At 42.1% G+C, this 18156-nt stretch overlaps 1 protein-coding gene and 1 long non-coding RNA gene across 2 annotated transcripts; both read left to right on the top strand.

The window, feature by feature from the left end:
* The first annotated feature begins 2218 nt into the window (after window positions 1–2218).
* On the top strand, window positions 2219–7549 carry LOC146693219 (uncharacterized). Its single transcript, XM_085429786.1, is given in 9 exon segments — window positions 2219–2403; window positions 3608–3651; window positions 3654–3695; window positions 5584–5696; window positions 6199–6280; window positions 6283–6341; window positions 7220–7257; window positions 7259–7293; window positions 7296–7549. Coding segments are annotated over 9 exon segments (849 nt in total). The 3' UTR covers window positions 7547–7549.
* A 159-nt stretch (window positions 7550–7708) lies between these two features.
* LOC146693220 (uncharacterized) lies at window positions 7709–13154 on the top strand. The gene is made up of 3 exons (XR_014923928.1): window positions 7709–8718; window positions 8796–8930; window positions 12501–13154. It is a non-coding gene; the product is annotated as an uncharacterized LOC146693220 (long non-coding RNA).
* Window positions 13155–18156: the final 5002 nt, after the last annotated feature.

The following is an 18156-nucleotide window of genomic DNA, read 5'->3' on the forward strand; positions in this document are numbered from 1 at the left end:
GGAATCCACCACAGCATAAAAGTCCCAGGGAGTTAAGAAATCCAGCGAAGTAAAAGGGAAACCCAGCGGAGTCCTCTCCTTCCTTTCCGCATTCGCGTCTTGATATGCTAGAGAAAGGGAGGAGCGGCAGTCACTATTCTTCCGGCAGTTTTTATTCAATAAAAGGGGATAAGTCAAAGACTTACCCCGGGTGGGCAGAGCTCTCAACTCCGCCCGCCGCTCTTAAAAACTGCAAAGCCACACAGCCGTCCCGTGCCTTCCGCTGGTGCTGTCTCCGCTCTCCCCGCTGGTACTGTCACTCTCTGCACTGGTGCCCTCTGCGCTGGTGCCCTGTGCGCTGGTACTGTCCGTTCTCCTAACGCCCAGCTCCACCAGCCCCTTCGGCTTGCAGGCGCTGCCGCCTGGCACCACTTACTCCTGGCCGTCTCTCAAGCCTCTCGGTCGAACCGCTTCCTTTGGTCTGCCAGGCCCTCTTATTGGCCTCTCTGGGATCTCTCGCAGGTGTGAACAGTTTATTATCAGGTAGGGGCGGAGTCTTTCCAGGACAGGTGTTCAATTTAAATAAGATAAAAACATGCAATAAAGCTCATACAAACAAACCCAATATACAATATTAAAATATTAAAACAGATAAAACATTGCAAAACATGCACAATAAAAACTCTAAATAACTTGTCCCGTTTCACCCCGTGACATCCACACAACGAGGTCACAGTGGCTGGCGCCCGTAACAAAGACTCAGCGTCTCTGTTGTGTAAACACGCCAGTGATTGGGGTAATGTGGGTGAGTGTGTAGTGTAGTTGGTGTAATAGTTTTCGACTCCACACAGTCACTGCTTTGCTGTGCTTCTGCAGCGTATCCAGTAATGGTGACAAATCCTCCAGCGTTGCAATAGGAAGCTGCTCTTAAGCGCAGAAAGAATTGTTTCCAGGGATTTCTATTTGTATCCAGCTTGGCGTGCAGGATCCTTTGTGTAATCTATGCTTACATATGTATTTTACACACAGACAATGTGAAAAATACAACACATTGCTATGGATTGATGCTGAAAGTGCTAATTGCACTAAAAAATTTAGCTGAAAAAAAAAAAAAACACCAACTAAATAGATAAGCATGTCTGTTAACAAAAAAACCCAAACGCTTTACCCAACTGGGGTTTTTCAACTACCTCAGGGACAAAGCTTTACCAAAATCTTCCAACTCAGACCCTGTGACAAGGTCTGTGAAAACCACGTTTTTATGCCTGAAATACTACAGTACTACACTCCCACCAGATGAGCTCATGCAGCCTGTCACGAACCGGGACATACAACCATGACAAAACAGGAGATGCACACACAATTTATTGTGTTATTAATTTAGATGAACTGTGCTAATATAGTATACCAAAATGAAAACAATAACTCAAATTTCAGATATTTGAGGTAGTGCTGAAAATAATGGTGCCAAATAAGGCAAGAAAAACATATTTTAAAGGTGAAATATAGAGGTAAAATCAAAAATAGTCAAGAACGGCCAATTCTACCCTGGACCACAGAGGGTTAAATTTGAAAACGGTTTAAAAACAAACAAACATCCCCATTCTAAAATGTCATGTGACAATCTGATTCATAAAGAGTGATGATGTCACAAGGACATGTGATGATGTCACAAGGACATGCCTTTGATCCTTTGAAGTTTTTCTATAAATAGGGGTCAGGAGCAGCAAGTTTTAGTCAGTTTGTTCGCAGCCTTCAAACGTTCGACCAGAGATACATTTGAAAGTATTTGTAAACCTCTTCAGAGTCACTGTGCACAGGATTAAAAATGGATCCACGAGAACACCAACAAGGAATAAACAATTTTGCTGCCTCTCCTTCGAGGTCTGGCCGGCCACTCACTGCAAGAGGTAAGCCTGATATGACACGATCCATTGGTGCCTCATCAGTCCAAAGGACATTACAGGAAAACTCCGACCTACATGCAAAAATTAAACAAATTGAAGAAGAGAAGCTTCAACTGGAGGAGAAGTGCAGACAATTGGAAGCACGAAATCAAGAGCTGGAAAAACAACAGCAACGCCAGCCTTGCACAAAAATTATTAGTGAGGCCTGGGAAGTAATGTTTGGTAGAGCACGAGAGAAGATTTTGGTCCTGATGAAGGAAAACAAGACAAAGAGTGCTGAATTAAAAGAAACGTCTGCCCAGCTTCAACGCGCGAATGCTACTATTGGGGAGATGCAAAGGGATCTCCAAAACATGGAGCAAAAGAATCAGGCGCTCCAAGGAATGCTTGATGAAGCTATGGAACAAACTGCACAAATCCTCGGACAGAAAAAGGAAGGGGTCACACAAATGCAGGACCAACTCAAAGGCATAAAGAAAAAATACGAAGTGCTGAAAGTCAGGCTGGATGAAACAGAGTGCAAAAATAAAGAGCTTCTTCAAGAGAAAGAGCAACAGGAAGAAGAAAAAAAACGTATTCTCCAGGACTTGGAGAGAAGAAATGAGCAGTTAGAAAAGATGCACGAGGAAAAACAACAGCAAAATACAGACAACCGCAATCTATTAAAAGAAATGGAGCAAAGATGCCAGAAACTTGAGAAGGAAGTTGAAGAAACAACCGATCAGCTGAGAACCCTCATCCTAGAGAAAAAAGTGGTCGTGGAAAAGCTCATGGAAAAGAAGAAAAAACGTTTCCGCTTCTTCTGGAGGAGGGACACTCCTGCTTTTTCTACTTTTTCTATTTTTTCTACTGCAGATGTCACCTCGTCTCCCTCCACCTCTGTTCCATCTTAATTTTCACCTCACCTCTCCCCTTCTCTCCTAACACTTCTTCCCTCTCTCCTTCATCTTTTTTCACCCCAACCAGTCCCGGCAGTTGACTGCCCCTCGTGAGCCTGGTTCTGCCGGAAGTTTCTGCCCGTTTAAAGGCAGTTTTTCTTCCCCACTGTCGCCTAGTGCTTGCTCAGAGGGGATTGTTGGGGTTTTCTCTTTTCTTTTTTTTCCCTTCTTATTACCATTTTCCTTTATTTACCGATTTGTTTTGTTTACTTTTCTTTTACGTTGTTTCTTTATTTACTTGTTTAACTTTTTTTCAACTTATGTAATAAACTAATAAACCAATTGAATTTATCCTCTGCGTATTTTACATCTAATCTTTAAAGAATATTTCCAAAACATTTTCAAACATCACGATCTGTCTTTTGTTTGCTTGTTAAAACCCCGTAAATGGTGAAGTAAAAACCCTGTGATATGGTTTAAAACATCAAAATAGACTAAACAACTAGTCTAAAACCAAGAGACACTTAAATATTAAGTTAAACCTCTGGGGTCGCCGGACACGTCGGCGCGTCAAAATCACATGACCAATTTACTGCTTTACTGGCCGAATATAGTTGGTGAGAAACACTCAGTTGTGTTACATTGCTGTGTGTTTGTATAACGAGTCACTTAACTGGTGCTGTGAACATAAAGCAGCTTGTTGCCTGCTGGAGCATTTCGGTGTGTTGGGAAGCTGCTGAAGCAGAATGACCACACTTGAAAAATGTGTAGAAATTGTGAGCTGGCCTTAAGTGTATCAAGTACTGTGTGAGTCTCAGTTTGTCATGTCTCTGTGTTTTTCAGGATACATCAGGATTGGCTGGTGTTTGCTGCATGGGCTGCTTACCAGTAGTGTTTCTCCCTCTTTACTCACTGCGTGTATCTCTTGATGGTAATGCACCCTCTGCTTAGCTCGCTGGATCTGTGAGCACAACTTTTGAATGACTTTGCTGAAAATAACTTGAATAATTTCTGCATTTCTCCTAAGCAGGTATATGCAGTTGATCATACATGTACCATATGTGAAGAGGGGCATTTCAAGACTATTTAAAATACTTTTTTTAGGTCTTACTGACCACATAAGGCACTTTAGACTCAAAGTTACCTTTAACCATACAGCGCTTTATTCTGTAAACTTCAAGCACTTTATCTGCCTCAGTTTAATAATAAATTAACCCACAATGCTTCACATACTCTGGACTATTTAAAAGGATCCTTCTATGGCCTCTGACAGTGGACTCATGTCTGTGCTTGTCCTGCTAGACCTTAGTGCAGCGTTCGATACTGTCGACCATAATATCCTATTAGAGCGATTAGAACATGCTGTAGGTATTACAGGTACTGTGCTGCAGTGGTTTGTATCATATCTATCTAATAGACTCCAGTTTGTGCATGTAAATGGAGAGTCCTCTTCACACACTGAGGTTAATTATGGAGTTCCACAGGGTTCAGTGCTAGGACCAATTCTGTTTACATTATACATGCTTCCCTTAGGCAGTATCATTAGAAGACATAGCATACATTTACACTGCTATGCAGATGACACCCAGCTCTATCTGTCCATGAAGCCAGATAACACACACCAATGAGTTAAACTGCAGGAATGTCTTAAAGACATAAAGACCTGGATGGCCGCTAACTTTCTGCTTCTTAATTCAGATCAAACTGAGGTTATTGTACTCGGCCCTGAAGAGCCTAGAAATATGGTATCTAAGCAGATTCTTACTCTGGATGGCATTACCTTGGCCTCCAGTAACGCTGTGAGGAACCTTGGAGTCATTTTTGACCAGGACATGTCCTTCAACGCACATATTAAACAAATATGTCAGACTGCTTTCTTCCATTTGTGCAACATCTCTAAAGTTAGAAATATCCTGTCTCAGAGTGACGCTGAAAAACTAGTTCATGCATTTATTACTTCCAGGCTGGACGACTGTAATTCATTATTATCAGGAAGTCCTAAAAACTCCCTGAAAAGCCTTCAGCTGATCCAAAATGCTGCAGCAAGAGTCCTGACAGGGACTAGAAAGAGAGAGCAGATTTCTCCTGTTTTGGCTTCCTGTTAAATCCAGAATTCAAAATCCTGCTCCTCACATACAAGGTCTTAAACAATCAGGCCTGATTTGTCCTCCTTCTTTTCTCACAGAGCATGGAAGCTCCTATTTTAATCCTAAAACTGTACTAAGAGACTTTGCTAAGTTTTCCTTTAATTTGTCACCCATCCGTAAACCCTGAACAGATCTTTATAAATAACTGAAGAAACAGATTTTTGTCGATTTTGCACAGATAATGTAACAACGTAACTGTGCAGGTAGTGCTGAAATAACCAAAGAAGGAAGGGAGTAACGTAGAAATGAATTAGCTACAGTGAGTTATATATGATAGTATAAATGGTCTGTTTGAATATAATGTTGACAGTGATGTGTGACTAATGTAAACGTTCAGGAAATAAGTGTAGCACTTTATAACAATGCTGCACTATTAAGCATTATTAAGGTATTAGTAAGGTGCTGGTCTTTGTGAGTCCATGTTTTGTCCTGATGTACATTGCGGGTGAATTCAGGGTCCTGGTGATGATGTTTTGACACCAGCTTTTTATCTATAAGCAATAATATATTATGGCGGAGTCCATTAAGCTTTGATGAAGTTTTTATCACTTGTGTTTTCCATATGACAAGTAAGAACTGTCTGCATGGGCTGCTTGAATATGAGCTTCACACTGTTCTTAGTGCAGATAAGAACTGTTTAATCCCATCTAAGCCCCACTGTTCTCTGTGCAGCAGTGGACGGCTGGCTGGCAAGGAGGCTGGGCCTGACCTCCAGGTTTGCAGCATGGCTGGATGTAGCTGTCGATAACCTGGGCAGAGGCATGCTGTGGAGTCTGCTGCTTAAGGTCTTACGTTTGAAGCACATCATCACACATGCACAAGGCGATGAAAACGAGGCTGTACTTAAATACCAGCAAAAAATGTTGTGCAGAAGTCAGGAAAGACTTGAGATGAGGTATTGGTGACTAAAGCCGTAATCAACCTGCTGAGGAGGTGTTCGGGGCAGCCTCTGCACAGAGGAAATGGAACAAGGAGGCTTGGTGGTGGGATGAGGAAGTATTCAAAAGTAAAGTGGGATAAGCAGCGAGGTGAAGTAAAGGCGTATTATGAGTTGTGAAGGTGGAGACTGAGGAAGGAGAAAACAACCAACAGAGACATTAAGCTGAAAAGGACGTGCAGAAGGACAGAGAGGGAGAGAGTATTTTGAAGATGGGAGGAGTACTTGGAGGAGGAGCTTATGAATGGGGGGAAATGAGAGGGGGGGGGCAGATGAATCACAAAAACACGAGAGGAATCAGAAAAACTCTGCAGTTCTTTGCCGCCTTAACATTTGTGCCACACTAACAGCGGTGGTGCATTGAATTGCTGTGGGGTTGGATGGTGTCTGCACTGGAGTGGTGTGTGTTCATGGATAACCACAACACCCGGGGGCGCAGTGGAAGAACAGCTTCAGCAGCAGCCCCCCACTCGTACAGGCTGTCATGGCAAACGGTAATCAATATTAGATTATTCTGTTATTATATGTTACCTTATATATGTAATCAAGGTAGTTGAATTAGAATACTGCTGTAGATCACATTATACCCTTTAATATAGAGTGTGTGAGCTGTATGTAGTTTAGTTCTCATTATACTTTTGAGTTAACAGAACATATTCACATATTAGTTCATTAGATAAATGTGCATCACTCTGTATCCTTGATCTGCTGGGAATGTGTTACACTGTTTTCTTGACATGCTTAATTGTTGAATCATGAAGAGAAGGTTGTAAGCAGGAGACTCTGTGTCTAAAGACAGGGGAGATAGATAGACCACATTCCACACCCCCACCTTACAGAAAGCAGAGAAACAACTGCCGAGGTCATAACTTAGGCGCTGTAACAGAGAAAAAATGTGATGTTTTGGCTTTTACGACTAGCTGGGGGCCACTAGAGACTATAAAAAGCTGAGCAACCCGTCACCATTTTGAGACATGTGCCTGACCCTCTGGTAGCATCTCTCCCGTCCGGACGTTGTAATGCTCTGACTGTTGAATTGTATGGAAATAAATGATTGTTGATTGAGCATTTATACACCGAGTATTGTCCCTCCTTCAGCCCAAAGATTCAAAGAATTGGGAGAATTCAACACCGCCTTAACATTTGTGCCACACTAACAGCGGTGGTGCATTGAATTGCTGTGGGGTTGGATGGTGTCTGCACTGGAGTGGTGTGTGTTCATGGATAACCACAACACCCGGGGGCGCAGTGGAAGAACAGCTTCAGCAGCAGCCCCCCACTCGTACAGGCTGTCATGGCAAACGGTAATCCTCCTGCCAACGTGTTTGAGCTAGTGCTGGTACACAGCTCCACATAAATGTCTTGCTGCCGGGGTTTCGGACACCTCTGGGAGTTTGGGTGGTGGGCGGCTTGCCTCCCTGTGTGGCTGTATCCATGCCAGTGGGAGGGCTGTCCCACTGGTTGGAGCTGCCTCTGTGGATCCAGCATGTGGGGATGTTGCTGCTGGTTGCAGGCCGAGTGCTGGCTCTGTCAGCTGAGGTTATGTGGCAAACGCTCATGTGTCTGAAACATGAACCCAAACGGTCCACTGGAGAACTCTCTCACAGATGTTTTCTCTGCAGGTGTGGTGCATATGGACACACATCGAGCACCTGGAAGAAACTAAGAGCTCGATTTCTCTTTTTAAATCACATTTGATTTTGCATTTGGCAGATGAGGCTCATCCTGTTACCTTGACACTGTGGAATAATGCTTTTGTCATTTAGAGGGGACAGGAAGTCTTTGGAATGTCAGCAGTACTTGAACACCTGCATTGTCATTGCTGTTATTCCCCCAGAAAGACTGTTTACCAAAGGGAAATCTGTGAGACTTAAGACTTTGATGGTTAGATAAAATGCATTTGAAATATATTTATATACTTTATTTGACCATTTAAAAGGCTTAAAATGCAACGTTACTGTAAAAATCTAATAAAGCAAATGTGTGCAGTGTTTACTGTAAATGTGTTGTGTGTGCAAAGTGTTTAGTGGCCGTTACATCCCGAGAAAAGGAAATTATCTGCTAATGTAACTGTATTGGAAAGGCAGCATGGTGCTGCAGTGGCTGGCACTTTGTTCGTCGTTCTTCACGTGGGAACTTCTCCACTGTTCAAACGTCCGCTCGGACAGCTGCGTGCTGCTGCAGGAAAAACAGCAGAGCCTTCTAGAGAAATGTGGCATATACCATTTATTCCTTTGTTATCTTAACTGTGTGCTTAGCATCACTGTCCTGTTATAGTGCCCTTGAGCAAGTTATCATCAAGGATGTTTACGTATGGTGCTGCATTGCTCTTTCCCTCATCCTTGAGTCATTTCCCAGTTCCTGCTGCCGAAAACATCCCTACAGTGCAATGTTCCCTCTAAGCTGCACGCGTGCGCAATTGCGCACTGCTGGCACGGTCTCTGCGCACAGAAAATTTGCGTTGCGCACGGAAAAAAATTCTGACCTGAATTGAAATTAAAATTAATACTTTAACAATTCTATTTTGCAGTGTTAGTCAGTGAGTGACTGGCTGCTCCCGTATGGGATCAGAACGAGGCCACCTTATCCCACAGTCCAGCCAATGATGCGATTCACATTCGTATATACGCAGCTAATCAACGTAGCTGACAGGCTGACAGCGTCCTTATGTGCTGACACCGGTGTTTTAGCAAAGCGGCTGATGTGGAGTGAAGCCACGTTAATGACAACGTGTACAACCATTGGAGATGTGAGGAGTCGAACATTAACTCTGCTCTTCCAGGGCACCCTGCAGACTTGGCTGCTGGCAGTGGCGAGGGAGTGCGGCCGCCGCTGGGATGACGTGAACGCCAATCATAGGTCGACTGCAGGTATGCGAGTCAGACCTTCTCAGGAGGTTTCACTTTTCGCTCTTCTTTATAATTGACCCTTGTTTTCTCTCTCTCAGCTCCTGGTCTCAGAGTGGGAGGGATTTGAAGCACAGAGGGAGGAGCTTGTCGTTTGGTTGGCTGATATGGATGTCCACCTGAGTGAGGTTGACCGGCTGACAGGAAACACCTGTGAAAAACTGAAACAACTGCAGGTGTGGGGTTGTTTTGATATGACATATATTTGATATGATACATACGTCAGAGACATTGTCCTAAACTGGACTAACAAAGAACCATGAGTCCAACATGAAACTTACCCTTTGGGCAGGCACTCTTCAGTTTTTGGTAGCCCAAAATAAATTTAAGTAGCCCAAATAAAAAAAAAAAAGAAAAAGAGGACAGTTTTTTGATTGATGTTTTGTTTCCTTTACAATATTGTAAAGGAAACAAAACATCAATCTAAAAACATTTAAAACACAAATTACAACAACAATTTCAACCATCAACTCAAATATTTGGTTCTAATTGAACAGAAATTTCTATGAACTTGCAAGAACTGTGTAGGACATGAAACAGTGTGTGTCAGATCCTGAATTTGAAATTTCCACTGAAATCACGGGTAAGAGGCAAGTGGAACCAGGCTGGCTTCTGCTAAATGGGTCAAACTGGGCAGAAAGTACACAAACACATAACATCCTTATAGAATATGACGTAACACTATCGATCAACTTACCTCAGAATATATAAAGCATATAAACAATTACAGCAATATGATGCAACAAACACAGCAGTGCTACTAATCCAAAATACTCAAAGCTTCATAGAACTGAAACCAACATTTATTTTTAGGCCTTCGTCGCGTCGCTGTGACGTAATCGGCCTTAAAATGCGGCCTTTAAGGCTGCAGACCCTGAATTGGGATACAGCCTCTGAATCGGTGCATCTTGTAGCTGTGTCGTCTTAAATTGGTCATGTGATTTTGACGCGCCGACGCGTCCGGCGACCCCAGAGGTTTAACTTAATATTTAAGTGTCTCTTGGTTTTAGACTAGTTGTTTAGTCTATTTTGATGTTTTAAACCATATCACAGGGTTTTTACTTCACCATTTACGGGGTTTTAACAAGCAAACAAAAGACAGATCGTGATGTTTGAAAATGTTTTGGAAATATTCTTTAAAGATTAGATGTAAAATACGCAGAGGATAAATTCAATTGGTTTATTAGTTTATTACATAAGTTGAAAAAAAGTTAAACAAGTAAATAAAGAAACAACGTAAAAGAAAAGTAAACAAAACAAATCGGTAAATAAAGGAAAATGGTAATAAGAAGGGAAAAAAAAGAAAAGAGAAAACCCCAACAATCCCCTCTGAGCAAGCACTAGGCGACAGTGGGGAAGAAAAACTGCCTTTAAACGGGCAGAAACTTCCGGCAGAACCAGGCTCACGAGGGGCAGTCAACTGCCGGGACTGGTTGGGGTGAAAAAAGATGAAGGAGAGAGGGAAGAAGTGTTAGGAGAGAAGGGGAGAGGAGAGGTGAAAATTAAGATGGAACAGAGGTGGAGGGAGACGAGGTGACATCTGCAGTAGAAAAAATAGAAAAAGTAGAAAAAGCAGGAGTGTCCCTCCTCCAGAAGAAGCGGAAACGTTTTTTCTTCTTTTCCATGAGCTTTTCCACGACCACTTTTTTCTCTAGGATGAGGGTTCTCAGCTGATCGGTTGTTTCTTCAACTTCCTTCTCAAGTTTCTGGCATCTTTGCTCCATTTCTTTTAATAGATTGCGGTTGTCTGTATTTTGCTGTTGTTTTTCCTCGTGTATCTTTTCTAACTGCTCATTTCTTCTCTCCAAGTCCTGGAGAATACGTTTTTTTTCTTCTTCCTGTTGCTCTTTCTCTTGAAGAAGCTCTTTATTTTTGCACTCTGTTTCATCCAGCCTGACTTTCAGCACTTCGTATTTTTTCTTTATGCCTTTGAGTTGGTCCTGCATTTGTGTGACCCCTTCCTTTTTCTGTCCGAGGATTTGTGCAGTTTGTTCCATAGCTTCATCAAGCATTCCTTGGAGCGCCTGATTCTTTTGCTCCATGTTTTGGAGATCCCTTTGCATCTCCCCAATAGTAGCATTCGCGCGTTGAAGCTGGGCAGACGTTTCTTTTAATTCAGCACTCTTTGTCTTGTTTTCCTTCATCAGGACCAAAATCTTCTCTCGTGCTCTACCAAACATTACTTCCCAGGCCTCACTAATAATTTTTGTGCAAGGCTGGCGTTGCTGTTGTTTTTCCAGCTCTTGATTTCGTGCTTCCAATTGTCTGCACTTCTCCTCCAGTTGAAGCTTCTCTTCTTCAATTTGTTTAATTTTTGCATGTAGGTCGGAGTTTTCCTGTAATGTCCTTTGGACTGATGAGGCACCAATGGATCGTGTCATATCAGGCTTACCTCTTGCAGTGAGTGGCCGGCCAGACCTCGAAGGAGAGGCAGCAAAATTGTTTATTCCTTGTTGGTGTTCTCGTGGATCCATTTTTAATCCTGTGCACAGTGACTCTGAAGAGGTTTACAAATACTTTCAAATGTATCTCTGGTCGAACGTTTGAAGGCTGCGAACAAACTGACTAAAACTTGCTGCTCCTGACCCCTATTTATAGAAAAACTTCAAAGGATCAAAGGCATGTCCTTGTGACATCATCACATGTCCTTGTGACATCATCACTCTTTATGAATCAGATTGTCACATGACATTTTAGAATGGGGATGTTTGTTTGTTTTTAAACCGTTTTCAAATTTAACCCTCTGTGGTCCAGGGTATAATTGGCCGTTCTTGACTATTTTTGATTTTACCTCTATATTTCACCTTTAAAATATGTTTTTCTTGCCTTATTTGGCACCATTATTTTCAGCACTACCTCAAATATCTGAAATTTGAGTTATTGTTTTCATTTTGGTATACTATATTAGCACAGTTCATCTAAATTAATAACACAATAAATTGTGTGTGCATCTCCTGTTTTGTCATGGTTGTATGTCCCGGTTCGTGACAGGCTGCATGAGCTCATCTGGTGGGAGTGTAGTACTGTAGTATTTCAGGCATAAAAACGTGGTTTTCACAGACCTTGTCACAGGGTCTGAGTTGGAAGATTTTGGTAAAGCTTTGTCCCTGAGGTAGTTGAAAAACCCCAGTTGGGTAAAGCGTTTGGGTTTTTTTGTTAACAGACATGCTTATCTATTTAGTTGGTGTTTTTTTTTTTTTTCAGCTAAATTTTTTAGTGCAATTAGCACTTTCAGCATCAATCCATAGCAATGTGTTGTATTTTTCACATTGTCTGTGTGTAAAATACATATGTAAGCATAGATTACACAAAGGATCCTGCACGCCAAGCTGGATACAAATAGAAATCCCTGGAAACAATTCTTTCTGCGCTTAAGAGCAGCTTCCTATTGCAACGCTGGAGGATTTGTCACCATTACTGGATACGCTGCAGAAGCACAGCAAAGCAGTGACTGTGTGGAGTCGAAAACTATTACACCAACTACACTACACACTCACCCACATTACCCCAATCACTGGCGTGTTTACACAACAGAGACGCTGAGTCTTTGTTACGGGCGCCAGCCACTGTGACCTCGTTGTGTGGATGTCACGGGGTGAAACGGGACAAGTTATTTAGAGTTTTTATTGTGCATGTTTTGCAATGTTTTATCTGTTTTAATATTTTAATATTGTATATTGGGTTTGTTTGTATGAGCTTTATTGCATGTTTTTATCTTATTTAAATTGAACACCTGTCCTGGAAAGACTCCGCCCCTACCTGATAATAAACTGTTCACACCTGCGAGAGATCCCAGAGAGGCCAATAAGAGGGCCTGGCAGACCAAAGGAAGCGGTTCGACCGAGAGGCTTGAGAGACGGCCAGGAGTAAGTGGTGCCAGGCGGCAGCGCCTGCAAGCCGAAGGGGCTGGTGGAGCTGGGCGTTAGGAGAACGGACAGTACCAGCGCACAGGGCACCAGCGCAGAGGGCACCAGTGCAGAGAGTGACAGTACCAGCGGGGAGAGCGGAGACAGCACCAGCGGAAGGCACGGGACGGCTGTGTGGCTTTGCAGTTTTTAAGAGCGGCGGGCGGAGTTGAGAGCTCTGCCCACCCGGGGTAAGTCTTTGACTTATCCCCTTTTATTGAATAAAAACTGCCGGAAGAATAGTGACTGCCGCTCCTCCCTTTCTCTAGCATATCAAGACGCGAATGCGGAAAGGAAGGAGAGGACTCCGCTGGGTTTCCCTTTTACTTCGCTGGATTTCTTAACTCCCTGGGACTTTTATGCTGTGGTGGATTCCACTGGACTTTTAATGTTGTGTTTTATTGATTTTTATTGTGTTATCCCTTGGCCAAGGTTGTTTTAATTTATCTTACATTTTTAACTATTTAAATATAATAAATTATATTTTTAATCTTACAGTTTAAATTGTGTGTTTCCCTTGGCGGCTCCACTGCTCTGCCCGTTTTTAGGAAGGTCTCCTTCCTTTTAAAAACACAAAACATCTTGGAAATAAAATCAGCCTTTCCGCTCCGTTACATGGACACAGAGAGACCTTGCTGTGACTCGCGTCTTCCCTGCTGTGGATTTCTGGAAACCGCGCTTAAAGCAAGCACAAGACTTCTTTCGTAAAGTGTGCCTTCCTGAACTTGTTGGGAAATACTTCTGGAAACAACGTGCTGCTCTAAATAGCCTGTAATGTTTCATGTTGTGGTTAAAGATTGATGACAGCTGTGTGGTGCGATGTAAATAGTTTGCATTTCATTTTTATGTGATTGCTGTGTACATGTGAATAGATCTATAATAAAGAAAAACAAACAAATATACTATTCTTTTTTGTTTTATTAAAACAACTTCACACAAAGTACAGCTATTTACAATGTACCGACCCGGAAGTGCTTTCGCCCGGAGCTGCCGCACCCGCGGTCAATCCACCAGCTGCTGCCAATCAACTACCATCTTCAGCAGGGCTACTTAATGGTGTGGCTGAGCGACAGACAGCGCTGGAGTATTGCACTAAGCCTGGGATTGACGGAGGATTCACGGACACTAAGGAAGCACTTGGAGGAGAGACGGGCACTCACTAGCACGCACGGGCTTACACGGAAGGAGGGACGCACTATCACCATTGTTGCACATTTGAACTGTTGTCACCTTGCTGCACTGTAAATAAATGCACTGTCATTATTTCTGAGCTCCGCGCCTGAGTCCACTCTTTAACAACCGTGACAGCCTGATTCTTTTGCTCCATGTTTTGGAGATCCCTTTGCATCTCCCTAATAGTAGCATTCGCGCGTTGAAGCTGGGCAGACGGTTCTTTTAATTCAGCACTCTTTGTCTTGTTTTCCTTCATCAGGAACAAAATCTTCTGTCGTGCTTCACCAAACTTTCCTCTACCAACAGGCAGGATTAATCCATGCATTTATGTTGTTCACATTAAATTCTGATCCTGCCGTTCAAATGTCCTGCTGAAATCAAGACTTGCCAGACAAGGCAGCATTGTCCACACTTCTCGTGTCCAATTCTGGTGTGATACATTCTTTAATTAAAAATGATCAGCTATGGATATAAAATTATACCAGTTGGAGGGAGAGGGGTTCAGTTGGACATCAGTGAGCACCTTACCAAAGCTGAAAGAAGATGGTTTATGCAGCAAAAAAGTATATAGTGGCGCTATATTCAGGCTATATTCAATTTGGATTCTTGCCCTATGGTTATGTGATGTGCTGGGGGTGAAGGAAGCCTAAACATTTCGAGAACCACTGTATTATATGGGACACACACAGTGTTGGGGAGTAACGGAATACATGTGCCGCCGTTACGTATTTAAAATACAAAATATGAGTAACTGTATTCCGTTACAGTTACCGTTTAAAAAGGTGGTATTCAGGATACAGTTACTTTGTTGAAATAAATGGATTACACTGCGGTACTTTCCTGTTTCATGTTGTCGCGGGTCAGGACTGTTTGGTTTTGTTTGACAGCTACGTGCTGTTGTTCCAGGCGGCAGCGTTACGGTTGCCATGGTTACAGGGCGACGCGCTCTCTCTCTCTCTGCGCCTGCGTGTTTCTTGGGTGACAGAGCGCCTTTTCGTTAAGTAAAGCAGAACTTGGAGCCCCATCTTCGGTTAAAGCCAAAGTCTCGTTGCAAAAATTACAACCTCTGTAACTACCCCCACAAATACGGCACCTGTGGTGTAATATATCCCCCAATGCTTTCAGTTTGTGTCTTGTACAGATCCCATGTGGTCGTTGAAGTGGCGCTTGTAGCGTTAAGTCCAAGTGCTAACTTCAGTTTCACACAAATTGTTACGTGCTTAAATTACACAAAATGTCAGAAATCTGCACCGTCGTGAACAAAAATCCAAACCTAACTTTTCATGATTTGTTAGGCTGACCCTCTGAGGTCCAAAATATAACTGGACATTTTTGACTCCTGTTGATTTTACATTTGTATTTCACCCTCAGATTGTTTCATTTTTATTTTCTTCCTGCCTTGTTTGGTATCATTCTTTTCAGCTCAACCTCATGTGTCTGAATTTAGTTGGTTTTTTCACTGACTTACTGTATTAACACAACTGATCTGAAATCACACAAAAAAACCCCATAAAATCCTAGTAGTTAGGTTTTTTTTACTGTCAAAACCACAGACATGTTGAGTAAATTATTTTTATAACTTGAAATGCAAATATAAATTGTACATTTTTAAAAGTTGTGCACACATTTTATAAACATATACAACTATTTATCTGAAAATGCAACCAATACATCTGGCATTTTTAAAATTTGGTACAACCATTTAAAAATACTACTATAACTAAAATGAAAGAACAATCAGGTGTCACAATAAGATGCCCCACAAACTACTTGTGCCAGTAAAAAAAATGTCCACCACAAGAGGACAACAGGTGTAGCACTGCTCCTGTTTTCACCTGGTGACAGTGTTTACATTGCAATGTGCCTTTGTGACAGTCATTAGTGGCCTCACTGACACACAAAGCAAAACTATGACTACACAACACACTAACTATACACTCCACGCTAAACGTCACAAATCTCCCACATCTCAAAACCGGCTATCGATCTCTGTCTCTCTCTCGCTGTCTTGCTTTCCCCTCTTCCTAAACAACCAAATCCCAGATGCTGACTTTTTTTTAAAAAAATTGGTCGACATGGTGCATTTTTCCATCGAGAGGAAAGAGGTCTCTTTTTTTCTTTCTTTACTGTTTTTGCACTCTCATTAGAAGATGCTTAATTTAAAAATAAAAAAAAAACAAGAAAGAAGAAAAAAACCAAACGTGATGATATGATTTCGTTTAGTTGAAATCAGGCACCTTCTGTTTAAATGTGTTCTTGTGAATTGATTGTGTATCGCATACATTTGATTTGACTTTCTGCGAGACAACAGTCGTCCGCTGGCCAAAAAAAGTTTTCCAAATACCTCCACGTGATCAAGCCTGGATTTAGAAAACAATAGCAAAAAAATCTGCACCTCCTGCTTCACATGCAATTTGTATTTGTGTGTTCAGAGGCGGCGGCGAGAGGGGAGACCTCGGCTCATCCACGGAACAACTGAGGGAAAAGTGTGGACTTTATACCAGTTTTTAAATTGTGTTGATCGGCCACGTAAAACCAGAGTTATGATAAAAATATCTGCAATGTTTCTTTGTTTTTTACTGAATACTGTCGTTGTTTATATTTACTGTGGGAAGAAACGGTAAAAACAGGAGTGACGGCGTGTTTTTGAGATGTGAGAGATTTGCGACGTTTAGTGCAAATCTTGTGTAGTTAGTGTGCAGTTAGTGTGTAGTTAGTGTGTAGTTAGTGTGTAGTTAGTGTGTAGTCAGTGTGTAGTTAGTGTGTAGTGTAGTCAATAGTGTTGTTGTGTGTCAGAACAATGAGGCGCCTGCTGAATGTTACAGGTGTTACAGCAGTGATACGTCTGCTGCTGTCAGGCCTGCAGGTATCAGGCTGTTGTTCTCCTTCATCTCATAGTGGACAGGAATTATTTTTTGGAGCGGCACAAATAATTTGTGTTCTGTAAATAGCTTGAAATGTTTATTTAAAAAAAAAAACGCCTTGGCTGCATTTTTAGGTAAACAGCTGCAAAAAATGTTGTTGTTTGCATAACTCAGTTACCTTTTTGAAGAAGTAACTATATAATTAACTGCCCAGCATTGGTCATTATTTACTGTATTTTGCAGACAGAGTTACAGACTCTCTCCCAGACCACAGACTCAGACTCATGATATGAGTCAGAGCTTCATAAATTTCTTTTTTAGAAAGTTGTGTTTTCAAAATTGGAGTTTAAGTTATTTTTACTTCCAATAGTTTTAACATGCTGCACAGGTCATGAACAAGATTTCTTTAAAAAAAAAAAAATCATTGTAAGTGGGCTAAAGCAGTTAATTAAAAGTCGTCTAACATAAATGCTGTAATTTGATTACTTTAATAAACCATGTAACCTGGGTGGATTGGATGCTGGCGTGACCACAGTGCACACGTCTGCTGTTGCTCACAGTGGTCCAAGAGACCACTCAGGGAGTTTGTGTGTTCGCTCAGACACATGAAAAATTAGAGGGAACATCCCTACAGTGTAATCCTGCCCCCACCGTGCTTCGCTGTAGTGATGGTGGTGTTCGGGTGATGAGCGGTGCCTGGTTGAGGTCTGCATGACAGACTAGTGTGCTGGGATGCATCATCAGTGATGTAACATGAGGTCATCACAGGTTTTAAACCTCTCAACATCAGACACCCTCTCTCACCTGGATTAATCAGACTCACAGCCGCAGTCGTCAACAGATCTGCCTTCTTGATCCAAAGACACCTTGTGGCTTTCTCTGCTGCCTCGCTACCTGATCTAACGACCCTCATTTATGCCCGGCAATAGAAGCACTTTGCAGAGTGAACACTTTACAAATCCTGGGCATCCCACCTCTGCATGCTCGCAGGAAGATCGTCCGCCTGTGCCTGCTACTATGCACACTTTACCTCGTTTGCCTCTTTTATGTGCTCTGCAGGGTGTACTTTTAATTCCAGCACGATCAAATATATGTAAAAAAAAAAAGATTATGATTTGTATAGCAGCAATCCTAACCCTTTAAAATCTGTCTTGTGTGTAAAATGTCAGTGATGGAAGCTGTAAGGCTAGTCTATAAAAGGAGTAAAAGTTTCACAGTGAAATGTAGTGGCAATTGCCAAAAATGGCAATTTCCAAGTAAAGTCTGAAGTTCCTTTCCACTCGCTGTATTATGCACTATAACTCACCTATACTTAAAGCCAGATTTAAAGGAAGAAAACTTGAAGGACTGAAATCAAATAAACTGAATATTTCATCTCATCAGTGTAAAAGTGTCCTGTTGTTTGCTGGGATGGTGAAGTCCAGATGTGTACAGCTGACGGACAGCAAAGAGGGAAACTG

This window comes from Copadichromis virginalis, linkage group LG14 (genome assembly GCF_057382275.1).
Source record: "Copadichromis virginalis isolate Kocher_CV1m ecotype Utaka linkage group LG14, C_Virginalis_male_GT1.1, whole genome shotgun sequence".
NCBI lineage: Eukaryota > Metazoa > Chordata > Actinopteri > Cichliformes > Cichlidae > Copadichromis > Copadichromis virginalis.